Source organism: Chionomys nivalis, chromosome 19 (genome assembly GCF_950005125.1).
Source record: "Chionomys nivalis chromosome 19, mChiNiv1.1, whole genome shotgun sequence".
NCBI classification, from domain to species: Eukaryota; Metazoa; Chordata; class Mammalia; order Rodentia; family Cricetidae; genus Chionomys; species Chionomys nivalis.
The window spans coordinates 41,865,255-41,883,090 of record NC_080104.1 but is presented as its reverse complement, the minus strand read 5'-3'; the positions used below and the strand labels follow the sequence as shown (position 1 = coordinate 41,883,090).

Genomic DNA, 17,836 nt, shown 5'->3' with positions numbered 1-17,836 from the left:
GTAAGTCTGGGGCTGGAGAGATGGCTCAGAGTTTAAGAATGCCAACTGCTCTTCTAGAGAACCCGGGTTTGATTCCCTACACCACTGGTGGCTAACATCAATCTGTAACTCCAATTCTAGGGAGATCTGATGCCCTCTTCTGGCCTCCATGGGCACTGCACACACATGGCACACATGTGCAGACAAAATACCCATACACATACAAATTTAAAAATAAGTCTTTAAATCTTTTTTTAAAAGATAAATCTAGGCATAATGGCATATATTTTAAATTCCAACACTAGGAAGATAGAAAAGTTGAGTCCCTGGGGTTTACTAGCCAGCCAACTTAGACTGATTGGCACACTCTAGATCCCATGAGAGACCCTGTCTCAAAAAACAAGGCAGGGTACTCGCTTCAACAGCACATATACTAAAATTAGAACAATACAGAGAAGATTAGCATGGCTCCTAAAATAAAAGATAGCAACAACAACAAGGCCCACACAAAGGCTGGGCATCGTGGCACATATGCATAACCCCAGTACTAGTGGGGATGGGCAGGGAGACTGATCCCAGCCAAATCAGTGGACTTGGGGTTCAATGAGAGACTCTGTCTCAAAATACTGGATGGTGAGTGACTGAGGGAGATACCTGATGTCCATCTCTGGCCTCCACATACTTAAACATTCATACACGTGCATGCAACACACACACACACATACACACATACCTACAAACCCAAAGTGGTTGGCTCCTGAACAAACACTAAGGTTGTCTTCTAGCGGGGTGAGGTAGTTGTGGCAGCTGTAAGTTGCCCATGCTCCTCTAAGTAACCGCTCACTGATGTTTGTGTAAATGACCCTAATTTTTCACTGGGTCGCTAAAAAATAAGTGTATTCCCTATCCCACTAGAACCTTCCTCACTCGGATGCTGAAATGAGATGAATCAAGTCTTTGTGACAGGCATTTACTATTGTTTCTCAAAGTGTGAAAGGGCTCTGGGAGGATCTGGTAGCCAGTGAGCATCTGCTAGGTTGGTGTGTGTGTGTGTGTGTGTGTGTGTGTGTGTGTATGATTTATTTTTAATTGTGCACACACTCATGAAAGCGAATGTGTATACAGGTGCCCACAGACACCAGATGATCCCCTGGAACTGGAGTTGCAGTTGGTTGTTAGCGGCCCATCCTAGGTGCTGAGAATTGAACGCAGGTCTGCTGGAAGAACAGCAAGTATTCTTAATCGCTGAGCTGTTTCTCTAGCTGTAGGTGTTAGCTTACGATTGGTAGTTTGTCAATAGATTTTTCTCAGCAAGCTGTTAATACATTTTACTGATCGGCAATCATGAAAATAAAGGAACTGAGGCTCAAAAAGGCTCAAGACATTCTCCTCCGGTCACGAGACCAATCCATAAATGCCACAGCAAGGCTCTTAAACCTGTCCCCCAGACAGAGCTCCCATCCCTGCCCAGAGCTGGCCCCGGACTTCTTGGCTAGATCACATGCTGGTAACATCCTGAACCCTCCCACTTTCTGTCGACCCAGTGGGGCTTAGCAGTGTCTGTCTCCTCACAGATGCCCAGAAGTGTGAGCTCATTTGCCAGTCTGTAGACACCGGAGATGTGGTATTTATGAACCAAGTGGTCCACGATGGAACGCGCTGCAGCTATCGGGACCCCTATAGCGTCTGTGCACGTGGAGAGTGCGTGGTGGGTATCCCTGCAAGCTGTCCATGCTCTGCCACCTTTTGGTTCCCAGGATGATGGGTTTTGCTCACCTGCCACTCTTAAGGACAGCTAGGACTGCTACAGAGGGGTCCCTTTCTGCCCTACACAGTTAGGGAAGAAAGGCAATTTGAGACTCATTAATCACCACACTGGGTAATTCTTCACCTGGGTCACAGGGATCATTTTGGGGAGTTCCCATGTTCCAGGATTCCCCCTTTGGCCAGGGCCAGGAGTCTCAGGAGGGAGCCAGGGGACCTGAGAGGTGGAGGCAGGGGAGCCTCCTTCCACTGACCTCACCTCCACCCCCAGCCCTTTGGTTGTGACAAAGAAATGGGATCCATAAAGGCGGATGACAAGTGCGGTGTCTGTGGTGGGGACAACTCTCACTGCAGGACTGTGAAGGGGACCCTGGGGAAGGCCTCCAAGCAGGCAGGTAAGCCCAGCTGGGTGTGTGGGGGTGTGTGCTTCTCCTTGACCAGTGCTGGGGAGGGGAAGGTTCTAGAACCTGTCTGCAGACCGTCTCAGAACTGCCCGTGGTTGGTCCCTTCTCTTCTGGCATGCTAGCGAAGACTCAGAGCCCAGGAGCTCAAAAAGCTCTTTTGGGAAAGGAGCAGATAACATGAGAGAGGACGTGTGTCCAGCCATCTCTTTGACCCTGGGCCTTTGGTAGGAGTGAGGGGGTCAGACTGTATTAATGGCTTGGCCGTGACTGAATCACTCATTTCCGATTCTCATTTTAAAAACAAAGTCTGGGACATTTTCTGTTTTGAGTTTCTGGTACCTTGAGTTCTTTCATTTCCATCTCCATCCTTACCAAACTCGCTGTGGAAGAGGACCAGTCCTTTAGACTCCTGTGTGGAGTGAGTCTGGTCCCCTTGGGGGAGTGTACAGCTTTGCCTCACCCTGTGAAGCAGTGGAAGGTTGGTGACCATGAAAGACTTGTCCCCAAGCTTTGAATCAGCCCTAGAGAGCCATGTAGGACCTTATGGCTGATTTCATCTAAATCCCCACAGTAGCTTAGGAAGGAAAGAGGGGGGAGCGAAGGTCAGAAAAGAAAGGAGGCCAAGACTGGAAAATAAACACAACTTACACATGAGACATCAGTGCACGTGGGAGGACCCTTAGAGGACACTTGGAGCCACAGCATCTCATGTGCCCCCCTGACCTTGTAAAGGTCTCAACCCCAGTTTCCATCCAAGGGTGTTTTTGTATTCTGAAAGGTTCTATGACTGAGAAGTTCTAGTGTTCCTAGTGGCGTGGGGTGTGGTGGGTGGGGTGCTGAGCAGGGAGCCACCCTCTCAGGACTCTCTTTTCTTTCCTGGATACCCCTGGGTGGCAGCGGCTCTCAAGCAGGTGCAGATCCCAGCAGGTGCCAGGCACATTCAGATTGAGTTGCTGGAGAAGATGCCCCACCGCATTGGTAAGTGCCATGGGGGCATAGGGTGGGGTCCCAGAGAGCAGGTGGGGCCTCCCACACTTAGATAAAGACAACCCTTCCTAATTCCTGAATTTATGCTGAATGGATGAACTGTCCTCTAACTCAAATTCCCGAAGGTCTAAAGGGGAGTTTAGCAAAGACGCCCATCCCTCAGGGCCAGTCTCTTCCCACTAGGAGCAACTTCTGTTCGGATTTCTTTTTTTTTTTTTTTTTTTTTTGTTTTTTCGAGACAGGGTTTCTCTGTGGTTTTGGAGCCTGTCCTGGAACTAGCTCTTGTAGACCAGGCTGGTCTCGAACTCACAAGAGATCCGCCTGCCTCTGCCTCCCAAGTGCTGGGATTAAAGGCGTGCGCCACCACCGCCCGGCCTGTTCGGATTTCTTATGTGAGCAGATGACTTCTAAGAAAAGCTGTGTTTGTGGAAGGGCTCGGCAGCTCTTGCTTCCTGCAAACCACCCAGAATATAAGGGTGAAAAGCAGCAGTTCTTACGGGATCTCAGTTCTGTGGCTCGCCTGGGTGGTTCTCCTCCTGTTGCCTGAACCCAAACAGGCAAACACTGGCAACTGGTGGGTCAGTTGGGAGCTACTTGGTCTAGGAAGTGTGGAGATGGTATTGGCAGTTGGCTGAGCCATGACTGACCCCAACAAGCAAATCTGGGACTATTTTCTGGATGTCTGCTCCATGACCATCTGCTGTAGCAGGGTCTCAAAAATGAGGAAATAGATAAATAAGGTAGTGACTAAGGAAGACTGTGACAAAGATCCCTGGCTTCCACATTATAACCATACACATACATGCATGTATACACATATACAAACATGTACATACATGAAAAAACATGTGCATGTACATACACACACACACACATACACACACACACACAAATTAGAATCTCCAAACAGACTGAGCTTAAAAAGTCAGGGCCAGGCTTAGTGGTGGTAGTGGTGCACACCTTTTATCCCAATACCCAGAAAACAGAAACAAAAGGATCTCTGCGAGTTCAAGGCTAGCCTGGTTTACATAGCAAATTCAGGCTAGCCAGGGGTACATAGTGAGACTCTATTTCAGAATAAAGTAAAATAGACATTCAAGTTAAGAGCCATTCAGATGGGTCCACAGATAAAGGCTCTTGTCACATAAACTGAGTGACCACAGTTTGATCCCTGAATACCACATAAAGATAGAAAAAAATTGAGCCCACAAAGTTGTCCTTTGATCCCCCCACCCTTAGGCCATGGCATATGCTCCTCTCACCAATAAAAATAAACATTTTTAGCCCAGCGATGGTGGCTCATGCCTTTAATCCCAGCACTCGGGAGGCAGAGGCAGGCGGATCTCTGTGAGTTCGAGACCAGCCTGGTCTACAGAGCTAGTTCCAGGACAGGCTTCAAAGCCACAGAGAAACCCTGTCTCGAAAAACAAAAACAAAAAAAAAAAAAAAAAAAAATTTTCAATTTTAAAAGTTCATGTTAAAACATGAATGCGATATGAAAGATGTTTTTATTGTTTGGTTTGGTTTTGTCTTTACTGAAACCCAATTGGCAATCAAAAAAATAAGCATGAGCCGGGCGGTGGTGGCGTACGCCTTTAATCCCAGCACTCGGGAGGCAGAGGCAGGCAGATCTTTGTGAGTTCAAGGCCAGCCTGGTCTACAAGAGCTAGTTCCAGGACAGGCACCAAAAACTTCAGAGAAACCCTGTCTCGAAAAATCCAAAAAAAAAAAACATGTCCAAAAGAGATTCCTCTCTGAAGACATCACACAGATCCATGGCTGTTGGGCCTGGGGGCGGGCAATGCAATGAATAAGCATGTGCGCTGGGGTTCTTTTGTGGTGGTGAAAATATTCTGGGATTGCACAGTGATAATGATTAGATGTGCCAAACAATCACTGGGTTGCACACTTTAATAGGGCGAATTACACGGTGTGGCTTGCGTCTCAATGACAAACCCAAGAGGGCAGATTGGAACCCAGCCTGTCTACTGTGGACAGTGGCTGCTTCTGCTTCAGGGGATGGCTGTGTTTTCCAATGTCAGTGTGTGCTCAGACCCCCTTGTGGAGGATGTGAAGGCTACACTATCACTGTGGCATGTCACAGAGGCCTTTCCAGCCTGTTAGGCCACCAAGTCCTGCTACTTCCGATTTATACATCACAAACACGTAAAATGGGATGTTTCTTGGGCAGCTCAGCTATCACAAAAATGTTTTCAGTTATCATTTTAGATTATTATTGGTAACATGAGAAACGTCAAGCTTATTTATTTATTTATTTATTTATTTATTTATTTATTTATTTATTTGTGTTTTTCAAGACAGTTTCTCTGTAGCTTTTGGTGCCTGTCCTAGAACTAGCTCTTGTAGACTAGGCTGGCCTCGAACACACTAAGATCTGCCTGCCTCTGATTCCTGAGTGCTGGGATTAAAGGAAGGTAAAACTGAGGCTGCACGGGGACAGCTTGCTCTCCTGTGCTCTGTGCTTTGCTATAGATCCTACAGGGACAACACTGAGGGCTGGGCTTTTTTTAAAAGGGTTAAACGGAGTCATAACTGTAGGTGGCCATTAGTCAGTGTGGAAGAAGCCAGCAGGTGATGAAGGGTCAGTGGTGTACATCTGGACCCAGAGGGGGGACAGGTTTGCGGAGGGCTCCTGGGTGGCCCTGATGGGGGTGCTCAGGGAGCTAAGTAGACAAGCAACCTGAGGAGGGATCCTCCTGGGAAAGCCATGACTGTCAGTCAGGGGCCTCTATAGAGGGCAATAGAAAACCTTGCCCCTCTCCCTGGCCAGCGGTGAAGAACCACGTGACCGGAAGCTTCATCCTCAACCCTAAGGGCAAGGAAGCCTCTAGCAGGACCTTCACTGCCCTGGGACTGGAGTGGGAGCACACTGCGGAGGAGACCAAGGACAGCCTTAAGACCAGCGGGCCCCTGCCGGAAGCCATCACTGTCCTGGTGAGCCTCCTTGCCTGCAGTGGCCTTTCCTGTCCTTTGTGTCCGTTTTTCCAGGTGTGTGGGAGGCCAGATGCAGCAGTTACATGCTCTCGATTTCATGGCATGAGAAACGGGGTCTGGAAGGGCAGCCCTGTGAAGTTAGGGCTAGTGCCTGTGTCCTCACAGCACCCCTCAGCATCCCTGTGCATTGTTGCATGGCAACATGTGTGAGGCTTAAGGTGGTTTGGGACCTTTAAGGCAACTGGCCTGAAGAGACCATGGCAGTGCCAGCCTCTGAGAAAGGAACAGGGCCATTATCCTAACTGCAGCCCTTGGTGCCTATGCCCCCTTTCCTATTCCTAGGCCAGGGCTCATGGAACAGGAATTGGTAATTCAGCAGATTGGTCAACAAGAGCTTTGTCCCCATGACATCAGTCTGAGCTGACAACAGGGGCCTTGGATGGGCTTTGTTCCTGGTGCTGCCCTCAGTGGTCATGCTGTGCTCCGGAGGGCAAATTCTGAGGCTGTTGGTGTAAGAATCCATCTAACTCATCCTTCCCATTCACCTTGTATTTGTGGCCACCTGTGTGCCTGGAGCCAGCTGATGTTTGCTCAGGGTACCGAGGCCGGTCGAGGGAGCGTGAATAGTCTCAACAAAGGATGCTGAGACAACATGATTTTCATGTGTAAAAGGTTGAAGCCAGACCTCTACTTAATGCCATATACAGATAACACAAAACAGACCTAAATGTACGAATGGTAGCCTGTAACTCTTAGAAGGAAATGGGTAAGTTCTGATCTTCAGTAATGAGATAAGCAACAAAAGGAATAGACGTAACACATTAGACGTCACCAACCTGGATACACCGATACATTAAAGGACACACTGTCCAGAAGTTAGAAGGGGGCCATCAAGATGGTTCCTGCTTCAGGGCACTTGGTGCCAATGCCAAGCCTCGTGACCTGAGCTCAGTGTCCAGAGTTCATATGGCGGAGGGGGAGAACCCACTTTCTCAACTTGTCCTCTGGCCTCCATACTCATAGCATCCACCCCTTCCCCAGTCCTGCCCCCCCCCAAATGAATGTAATTCAAAAGAAAATATAAGAAGAAAAATAACCAGACATGGTAGCACATGCCTATAATCTCAGCACTTGGGAGGTGGGCTACATGAGACTTTGTCTTTAAAAAAAAGGAAGTGAAAAGGGAGAGAGGAAGCTGGGGGAGAGGTTACTAGGTTGGTAGAATGCTTGCCTAGAGTGCATGAAGCCCCAGGCTCCATCCTATGCACCGGGCCTAGAGGTTCACCCCTGTGATCAGAAGTTCGGAAGTTCAAAGTCATCCCATTCTACATGAGTTCACGGCCAATGTGGGCAATGTGAGACCTAAGAAGTGGGGTGGGAGGAAGAGGAAAGAGGGAAGGTTTAAAAGGTTGCTCACTGGCAGCCTGGTTAAGTCAGACAGTTTAGATGCCAAAGACTTGGGCCATGGGTCTTACCCCCTTAGGATGTAGGTCTATGGAAGAGAAAACGGCTCATGGCCTGGTACTGGCTGCTCTTGGGTTTGGGATATGCAGGTGCTTGGGGAGTAGGAGTTTGTGACTGTACCGCCTGCCCCAGCCAGGTACTAACAGTCACTGGATTAATGGTGTGGGTTATGTCTCAATTACAAACCCAAGAGCACTATGGAATCCAGGGGCTGTGGGCAGTGGCTGCTTCTGTTTCAGGTGGTTAGGTATGTTCTCCCATGTCAATCTGTGATCAGATTCCCTCATGGAGTGTTTGTGGGCTACAGTGCCACCGTGCACTTCCCAGGCCCTCTGCCCAGTCCTCAACATATTTCTGACCCCCTTGAACCCCATTGGCCCTGCTTCTGCCTCTGGCCTTGTGCTGCCTCCTTCTTGTCTCCCCTCAGGTGCTCCCCCCAGTGGAGGGTAAACCTCGAGGTAGCCTGGCCTACAAGTACATCATCCACGAGGACCTGCTGCCCCTCATCGGGAGCAATAACGTGCTCCTGGAAGAGACGGACACGTATGAGTGGGCTCTCAAGAGTTGGTCTCCTTGCAGCAAGGCCTGTGGAGGAGGTATCAGCTGTTGTGGGGAGCGGCGGGGGTGGGGGAGAATAGACAGAGATTCTAGGGAGCGGTCAGGAAGCTGTGCCTCCATTTGATGGGTCACTGCTTTTGACTCAGTTTCTCACTGATCTCCCATGCCTAGAGGCCATTCTGAGCAGAGCATTGGGTGGAGCTGGGGCTTGCGGGAGCAAGGTGCAGGGCAGGTTATCTGTTCAGCTGTGCAAAGCCACTGTTCTCTCAGCCAGTGCTGACAGGCCGGGAAGAGCCCCTCTATAAAGTTACTTGCACTTGCGTAGGACTTAGCACTGGGGCAAGGAGGAAATAGACTCTATAGAAAGTCCCCCTGAGGACAAGAACAGGGCAGGAGGCCAGCTGGCCCACAGCAGCCCTATCTTTGCAGGAATCCAGTTCACTAAATATGGCTGTCGGCGCCGCCGGGACCACCACATGGTGCAGCGGCACCTGTGTGACCCCAAAAAGAGGCCCAAGCCTATTCGACGGCGTTGTAACCAGCACACGTGTCCCCAGCCCACGTGAGTGTTCCAGGGGAGCAAAGTCTGGCCTCTGCCTCTCTCCACCCTGGCCCACATGGAAGGTAGCTTCAGTTGCTACACTTAGCACTTCCTCAAACAGAAAGCCTGCAGCCAGGTTCTTAGGGGACACATAACAGCCCATAGCAGGCACTGTGACCACCCTCCATGGCCCGCCATCCCTGTTGGGTTTCTTCATTGCCAATCTCCAATGCCAGGAAGAGGATGGCAGCACCTTGCCTCAACTAGCATTCGTTCACTGTTAGGACCTGGGCTTTCTGTTGGTGAGGCAGGGGACTCTTATCTCCAGGCAAGAATACTGTCTACTGCCTTCTCCCTCCTCGGTCACTGAGAGTCCAGCCCCCAGTGTAGCTAATCCCTGGTTAACATTCCCTAGCCTGAGGAACAGGCATTTGGGGCCCAAGGTCATGATTTTAGGATTATTCAAAAGAGTACGAAGGGAGGTACTTGAGCTGGGCTTAAGAACTCCAGGTTGGTGCCCTCAGCCCGCGGCAGTGCTGCCTGGGGAGCTGCTTGGAAGGAAACTGCAGAGGGTCTTCTTCACATTCTTGCTTCCCTGGGAATAGCCCTGACTGGGGACAAGGATACCCTGGAACCTGGGGGCTCTTCAGGACATGTGATCTGGGGCTGGGGTGAGACCTGATAGCCAGTATTAGTCTACTGTGATTCCCCTGGTGCACAACTAGGAAAGGACATAGGGTCATCCCCTCTGTCTGTGTCCTGAAGCCCCACCCCCCCATTTATTTATTTATTTAGTCGTTGATAAGACTTCCTACATTGTGATCATGAGGCATGCATGCAGGGCTGACTCTCTAAGATTCTGGGTGGGGTTTTCCCCAACCAAGCTCTGTAACCCAGACCAGCTTCCAACTCCCAGCCATCCTCCTGCTTCAGCCTTCCAAGTGCTGAGATTATAGGCATATGCCACCATCCCTGGCAAGATTTATTCTTCAAAGAAAAGGATTGGCTTTGAGAACATGCCTCCCACCCCAGTTAGCTAAAAGTGAAGGAGTCTGGGGCCTTTTCCCTCTACCTAACTCATCCCTGAATGAGACGTTTTCAGACTCCCCTCTTCAGAACTACAGGCACTGAAGTCCTGTGGGTACTGAGAGCAATCTTTGCCCTCACCAGAGAGAAAATCTACAAGAAGTGTGGCTTTGGTGTGTTTGGGGGCATCCTCAAGTCTCAGCATCCAGTACAGTTCTTTCATCTGGTAGCTCTGAACTCTTTATGGAGGACTAAAGCAATCCCGATGAAAAGATGGGGAAACTGAGGCTTGGAGGAGTTAACAGCTGCCCAAGGACAACTGAGGGGCCAGGGTTTAAACAGGTACCTTCCCCTTACCCAAGGAGACAGCAAGAGAGATTCCCAGAGGCCAACCAGGCAAGCAGCAGCATTCTGAAGCACATGTCTTCTCTGGTGGGATGCAGCCCCAAGGAGAAGTGTCTTTATGGTCCCACCTCCCTCTGCCTTTGTCCTGTCTGTCTCCAGGTGGGTGACAGAAGAGTGGGGTGCCTGCAGCCGGAGCTGTGGGAAGCTGGGGCTGCAGACCCGGGGGGTGCAATGCCTACTGCCCCCCTCCAACGGCACCCGCAAGGCCATGCCAGCCAAGGCTTGCCTAGGTAACCGGCCAGAGGCCAAGAGGCCGTGCCTCCGTGTGCCCTGCCCAGCCCAGTGGCGGACAGGAGCCTGGTCCCAGGTGAGTGGTCCTGGCAGAATGGGTGGAAGCATGTGGGACAGAAATGGGTGTGGGTAGGGGAGGAGTCTGAGTTCCGGTGTACCCGTGGGCAGGGGTTTCTGGGTCCACAGTTGATCTGACATTTCTCAGAAGGAAGGAGGGCAACCTTCAGGAACACCACGTGTGATGGTTCTTCATGGAGACTCCTGCCTCCATTTTCACCTCCTCTAAGATTCATGCCCCTATGTCATAGATGACCAAATTAAGGCACATTCTTATGTTCGAGAAATATTTATTGAGCAACAGCTGTATGCAAGATGTTATTCAAGGAAGGCTGGAAGCCCAGTGTCCCTGGACAGGCTGGTCTCTTACCCTCATGGAGCTTTCAGACCAGTGAGGGAGCAAGACAGACAAACAAACCAGTGGCAGATGTTACCCAGTACAGCTGGACTTGCAAGGATCACGGGGGGTGTGACGGGCACAAGGGAGGAGGAGCCATGTGTTCCCTGGTTCCCTTTGGTTCTGTGACACTTGTGTCTTGATCAACAGTTACATGCCCCAGAACAAGTTCTTCCCCGTCCTGCTAGGAGAGTCTATGCAGTGCCTAGAAGTGACCCAGTCACGTTGGGTGATAGGGCTTTCCCAGGGACCCTTCCCTGCCCCTACAGTGCCCCCAAGTCCATTTATCAGTCAGGACTGTGTCAGATGCAAGGAAGTTGTGTGGGTGGCATCGATAGCCGCAAACCAGGCTCCTAGAAGCCCCAGGTTGTGTCATGTGGTAAGTCAGAACAGAGGAGCCTGCCAGGATGAAACGTAAGATAGTTGAAAATGGGGCATTGAGAGGAGACTGTGAACACAGGTTGCAGTTGATAGAATGGGGTCCTAGAAGCCCTCTCCTGAGATGCATTCACAGTTCAAATTGTGGAAAGATATAAGGAGTCCCAAGCTTGGGTAGCGTTCATCATACTGGCTCCAGAGAACCCAACAATGGCAGGGTCCTGGCGAGGCTACAGACCTTGCACACCCGTCTGGTCAAATGAAGGAACGCATAGCAGCCTTCTTGGTCCTTTCTGTCACTGAGTTTACTGCCCCCTCTTCCCTCTCTCCTATCTACCCTGCACCTGGCATTGTGTGGTTCTTGGCCTTCCTGCTCCTGTACAGTGCTCTGCCACCTGCGGGGAAGGCATCCAGCAACGGCAGGTAGTGTGCCGGAACAGTTCCAATGCCCTCGGGCAGTGCGAGGGGGTCAAGCCGGACACTGTGCAGGTCTGCAGCCTCCCTGCCTGTGGAGGTGAGTAGATGGGATGGGGAGGCCCAGCCCGACCCTCTGGCCATGACCCTGCAACAGCTCGTATCCTGGCCCTTAAGTCCAAAGACAGGTTGAGCATCCCAATCCAAAGCGCAAGACTTTTGGAGCCCTGGCATGCTGCCAAAGATGGAAGATTGCATTACTGTCTGCGTAGGATATGTTGCGATCAAACCATAATACCCAGTTAGCCAGCATCCTTGAGGAAGAAAAAAAGACCTTCCCAGGCCCTTCCACATTGATACACAAACCGCATCCCATTCCCCGAAGCATTTAAAACATCGTACAAAATTACCTGCACACTTTATGTGTAAGAAGCAAATGGGACCGGCAAGATGGCTCAGTGGAGAAAGGCACTGCTGCCAAACCTGATGACCCAAGCAGAGAAATGACTTCTCCAAATTGTCCTCTGACCTCTGCACATGCTATGGGACATACATACCCACCCTTGTACACATACAACAACATATAAATAAATGAAGAAGAAACAGATGCCCCCATGTTTAGATTTGGGTCTCATCTCCAAGAGCTCTCATTAAGTCGGCAAATATTCCAAATTGCAGGAGAAATTGTTAAAATTGTAGTGTTTCTGGTCCCAAGCATTCTGGATAAGGGATGCCTACCTGCTGTGTATAGTACATCTCCATTTCTGTTCACAGGAGGGCTCCAGAACTCTACAGTGAAGGCCGCGGTCCAGGACCCTGTGATCAAAGTGGGGCACCAGGAACCCCAATCCAGGCTCCTGACTCCCACGAACCTGACTTCAACAAGTAAGCATCACCTCTGGTCCTCCTCTCCCCCAGCCTTTCAGGCACCCCAGGGCTTAGTGACAGTGGAACAGACCTAATGCTTGCCTGGTGGCCTCAGAGAGCATGAAAGGTCTGCTGTGGCCCCGTGTCCTCTTCCGTGATTCCATTCACCTTGAGTTGTAAGTTTGCTGTTATTCCTATGGTGACCAAACCTGATCCGGACTAAAAGGAAATCACATAGGCTTCTGCTGCAGAGACATTGCCATGCTTGGTGACAAGGTACTGTCCCACTGTTATGACGGTGTCCTGTTTTATAAACCTGTAAAGCATGCCCCAGGGTTCTGAATTATGAATCCTGTCTGTGTCCACACTTCTGGAGTCTGCCGTCCTAGATATGAACTCTTTCCTGGGCAGCTGAGAGAATGAACCATGGGGTGAGCGTCCTCTGCTACTCCAGTGAACTCATCACAGGGGTAGCAATGAGCTCATCCTGTGGTCCTCCCAGTGTGTCTCTGGATAAAGACTTGGCGTACCCCTGCAATGTTATACTCCCTTCCTAGGTTACCAGAGTCCTCTCTCTAGGGCCTCCAACTGGAGTCTAGCAAGATGAGTTGTACGAAGAGCAGAACCCAAATCTAGTTAAAGGGTGTGACCTTGTGCAACCCTTTGACTTCCCTGCTCCCTCCACCCTCCCAAAAGGCTGGGCAAATCCCTCAAAGCAGAAGCTGGTGGTCTGATTCTTGCTCTGGAGCTCTGGCACCATCTAGAGGCCATCGGCTTCCACTGTCTCTGCTTCAGAGCTGACTCCTGATCCCAGCAGTCCTGAGCACCAATTAGTACAAACCCAAACTCTTGCCCTCCATCACATTTTCTCTAAAGAGCTGTGCCTGGACCAGTCACAACAGTTTAGAACACTTCAGCCTCAGTGTTCTTGACTGAGATTTAGTGGTAAGGGATTAATATTCCACCTGTACCCCAACAAGTGGCTGGATGCTGATCTCCTGGTTACAGGTGAGCTCATTGGACCTTAGCCAGGTCATTGGCTGCAGGGATCATTAGGTGGCTAGGAGAGGCAGGGGCTCCAGCTTCCTCCTAGAGCAGGGTTCTCACACTTGGCTGGATCTAGAATTTCAGGCCCCGGCCCAGACTCTCTAGATAGCGCTTCTTGATGAAAACTGCATAGCCGAGTATATGGTTGACCCAGACAGAGCCATAGCCCCGGGGTTTTCCCATGCACTGGAGGATTTGTTAAAGCAGTGCTGCCGTACTCCAGAGGTCTGCATAGAACCTGACAACTAGTCTCACCATCAAGGGCCCAGTGATGCTGATGCTGGGGTGGGGGACACTTTAGTTTCTCTTCCCTATGGAAGGGTTCTGTCCTCTTGGGTGGAGCTATGACCCCTCTGGAATGAGTTATGTAGCGATTCCAGCCAGGGCAGAAGGAGGAGGAAAGATTGCTGGTGGAGCAAGTCATAGTGTCCCCTCCTGATGGGCATCTCTCTGTCTTGGTGCATGTGCAGTGGAGCCCTGTGTGGGAGACAGGTCCATCTTCTGCCGGATGAAAGTACTGGACCGTTATTGCTCCATCCCTGGCTACCACCGGCTGTGCTGTGAATCTTGCACCTCAGGCCCCAGTGCCAATGTGACCACACTACCCACCTTCTCCACTCCTGGGAGTCTCTTGCCAGAACCCAAGGCCACCCAGGAGGATGTGGAATCTTCAAAGGGGCCAACCAGAGTGGAAGATCATCGGCAAAGCCATCCCACACAGCTACCAGGGCTGGTGGACAGGATTTCCTCAGGGACTCAGCATCCCTTCACTCCCCAGATGCTAAGCCCTACAACATTTGAGGGCAATTCTTCTGCTACCCCACCACCTTTGGGCTGGACTCAAACTGCCGTGACGGCCTCTGAGGATCAAGGACCGTCTAGGGAGGAACCAGGACATGGAGGCACCAGCCTTCCTGCTACCTCCCCAGTGACTTGAACCCGTCCCTCTGGTCACATGTACACTCTGCATGTGGTCCAGTGACCCTGGCTCAGAGGACTCAAGCAGAGGGGACAGGAAGTAGCACAGGTCTCCTTTTAAATTATTTGCTGTCTTGTTCTGTTTGGGGCTGTGACGCTCTTGACCCCCTAACAGGGTTGGGGGAAGAGAGAGATCAGGGATTGCCCTAACCAGAAATACCTCAGCCAACAGGGCTTGGACCCCACTTTCAAGTGGCTCCTAAGATCTGTTCCTCCAGGCTCAGTAACGTCCCTTCCCACAGTCACTGGGAGGGAGTTGGGGTGGGAGGGGGAAGCGGGCCCGACAGAGATGCTTGCTTGTCCGTGACTTCTGACTACCAGGGAGACCGCACAGCCCCACTCTCCCCAAAGGTCAAAGGGGACTGGAGGAGGTGGGGCTACTCAAAGGCAGACTAGGGAAAGGCTAGCATGGAAGTAGTGATGATGCTTCCCTGACCCAGGGTCGGCCAGGGGGAGAGGAGTTCTTCTCAGGCCTGGCTCTTCTCAGCTGGGGGCCACTAATAACTCCTGGACAGACATCCCGGACAGACATCAGTTCACCTGTGTGACTGTGGAGTCACTTTTGTGACTTCACTCTGTCCTTGTAGATGTCACCACTGGTGACCCCAGGCTGTAGACTGAGCTCCCAACATTCTGTTCTGCTTTGCTTTTTTGTTTTTTGAGACAGGATTTCTCTGTGTAGCCCTAGCTGTCCTGGAACTCGCTCTGTAGACCAGGCTGGCCTCGAACTCACAGATATTCGCCTGCCTCTGCCTCCCGAGTACTGGGATTAAAGGTGTGCACTACTACCGCCTGGCTCTGACCTTCCAATATTGCATCCAAGCCACCAGAGAAGGAGGCCTGGATACATAACTTCAACATCCAGGAGTTTCTAAGCTGGGGCTTGACCCCTGGTTTGACCAGGAACAACAGCTTCAGTCGTCACTAAGGCCTGAAGGAGGTCCAGCAGAAAGGTGACAACTAGGTACTAAAGAGATGTTATTTCCCCTCAGTCGTCACTCTGCTGAAAGCCTGCTGGAGTTGGGGGTCTCCCCTTCTGATTCTGGCTGGGACAGAATGTGTGATTCTCAGAAGGTCAGGCAGGTGTGGGGGAGTCACAAGGCCAAGGACTAGAGTCCACTTACCTGGACCCTGTGGATGGCCTGGGCAGGATGCCAGCTGCTGCTCCTGGATTAGGGTAGGGAGGATGCGTGGAGTCAAGCTCATCTTCTACGGCCCTCTGGTTCTCAGGAAATGGCCTAGACCCTCACTTTCGGGGTCAGTGGCAGAGGTGCTTACCCGTCCACCTTCCTCAGATGGAGGAAGGAGAGCCTTAGGCCCCTGGCCTGCAAGCAGTGGGGAGCAGGGGTGCTAGGGACTCTGTGTGCTATCCCCATACTGCTGTCCCCTTTGCAGGCGGCTGGAGCTACTCTGAGTCAGTCTCCAGCATGGAGAGTCTGATTTTTAAAATATAACCTATTTATTAACATTGCCCTCAGTGTTTTGTCTTGGACTTCAGAAGTGGCGCTCTGTGTGTATATGTGTGTGTGCATGCGTGTTTCTTTTCTGTTTTGGAGGATGGGGACAATGAAGCCAGCACTCTGCGGGCTGGGCCCACCAGTCGTAAGATGATTGATTGCAGGTGGGAACAAACAAGGAAGGACCATCAAGGAACTGACTGGCTTTGGGCAAGCCTCCACACAAAGGATGGAGATGGCTGGGCGATATCTTTGGGGCCCACAGCAAGAAAAGTATTTGAATGGATCAGAGCTTTGCAACCCTGCAAAGGGTGGTTTCCTTGGAAGGTGGTGATGAAACAGTTCTTCCATGGAAGGATCCAAGCAGAAACTGGATGCCAAGCAGGAGGAAAGGTTGTGGGGCATCTTATTGGGCAAGAAGGGCTGATGTGAAACTCACTGTGTGATTTTAAAGTACCGGTCCACTGGGTTGGATACAGTTCAGTTGGTAGAGTGCTTGACTGGCATGCAAGAGTCCCTGGGTCCCCAGCACTGCAGACGTGGGGGAAGGGAGGGGAGAAAGAACCAGTCTATGCCTCTCACCTCGTTCTTGTTGGTAGAGTGCTTGCCTGGCATGTCTGAGACCCTGGGTTTAAACCCAACACTGCCAAGAGAGGGGGATGGGGGCTGGAGAGGTGGTGCAGAGGTTAAGAGCACTAGCTGCTCTTCCAGAGGTCCTGAGTTCGATTCCTAGAAACCACATGGTGGCTCACAACCATCTATAATGAGATCTGGTGCCCTCTTCTGGAATGCAAGCAGAACACTGTGTACATAAATAACTAATTAATTAATTAAAAAAGAGAGAGGGGCTGAGGTTGGGGAAGGGGGAGATGGAAGAATCAATCCATGTCTTGCTTTGTGTCTATGTCAGACATGAATAATCTATCACTACACTGGCTCTTCCCTGACATTTGTGGGACACCACCCCCTCCCCAACCTAAAGCACCTGCCTTTTTCCATGCCTGTGCAGACAGTGCAGGCTTCACAGCCAAGCTCCATCTCCGCTGCTTGACAGGATACCTGCTTCTGGGAGCTGCGTCTCTGTAGACAGCCAGGTGGGCCTGGGAGTGCACACCTTTGAGGGCTGGCCTAGGGAGATGGCGCTAGAGGCCCCAGCTCTGGCGGTGGTGTGGCTTGTTGAACAGGTCAAAGAGACCTGCTGTGTCCCAGCTTGTGCTCACAGCCGACATTACCAGCCCATCGCTGCACTTTCACCCTGAATTGCTCTGGGCAGTGGTTAGTGGATCTGTCTAAATGTTGTACAACAGGAGAAACCTTGGCTCAATCAGCATTTAGGTTTCAGTGCCCCAAGCAAGGAAGAGGGGCCCAAGGAACCTGGGGCTGACACATATCCTTGGGGCCCATGGAGTCCAGGCTGGACATGAGGCCTCGCCAAGGGGTCCTCAGGTCTAGCATTCCTGGGGTCCCTCAGCCCATCTGCACACATGAACAGGGAGTGGTCTGGGATATGGCTCGAATGTTCCTACCTAGCGTTTTTGGCAAGTTTCCGTCAACTTGACGCAAACTTAGACATCTCTGGGCAAAAGGAATCTGGGTTGAGGAACAGTCTCCATCAGATTGGCCTATGGGCATATCTGTGTGTTCAGTTTCTTGGTTAATGATAAGCGGGCCCAGCCCACTGTGGACAGTTCCACTCCTGGCCAGGTGGTTCTGGATGGTGTAAAAAAGCCAGCTGAATAGTCCAGAAAAAATACTTTCCTCCATGGTTCCTGCCTCTGACTTCCTCAGATGGCCATGATCAGGGCATGTAAGCCAAATAAACCCTTTCAGCCCCAAGCTGCTTTTGGTGAGTGTTTTATAAGAGCAACAGAGAAGCCAACTAATCCATCTTCCCTGCAGGAAGTCCCGTGTTCCCTCTCCATCATCA

General features: G+C 51.1%; 1 protein-coding gene and 1 pseudogene across 1 annotated transcript in view; both read left to right on the top strand.

Annotated features, from left to right (window-relative positions):
• Adamts14 (ADAM metallopeptidase with thrombospondin type 1 motif 14) overlaps positions 1 to 14,535 on the top strand; it is a 66,278-nt gene extending 51,743 nt beyond the window's left edge. Inside the window, exons 13-22 of the mRNA XM_057751309.1 lie at positions 1,554 to 1,687; positions 2,015 to 2,138; positions 3,045 to 3,125; positions 5,926 to 6,089; positions 7,981 to 8,149; positions 8,541 to 8,673; positions 10,183 to 10,390; positions 11,531 to 11,660; positions 12,335 to 12,445; positions 13,945 to 14,535. Coding sequence (XP_057607292.1) covers positions 1,554 to 1,687; positions 2,015 to 2,138; positions 3,045 to 3,125; positions 5,926 to 6,089; positions 7,981 to 8,149; positions 8,541 to 8,673; positions 10,183 to 10,390; positions 11,531 to 11,660; positions 12,335 to 12,445; positions 13,945 to 14,411 — 1,721 coding nt within the window. The 3' untranslated portion in view covers positions 14,412 to 14,535. The remainder of the gene's footprint in view (positions 1 to 1,553; positions 1,688 to 2,014; positions 2,139 to 3,044; positions 3,126 to 5,925; positions 6,090 to 7,980; positions 8,150 to 8,540; positions 8,674 to 10,182; positions 10,391 to 11,530; positions 11,661 to 12,334; positions 12,446 to 13,944) is intronic.
• On the top strand, positions 389 to 452 carry LOC130862480 (U6 spliceosomal RNA; annotated as a pseudogene).
• Positions 14,536 to 17,836: the final 3,301 nt, after the last annotated feature.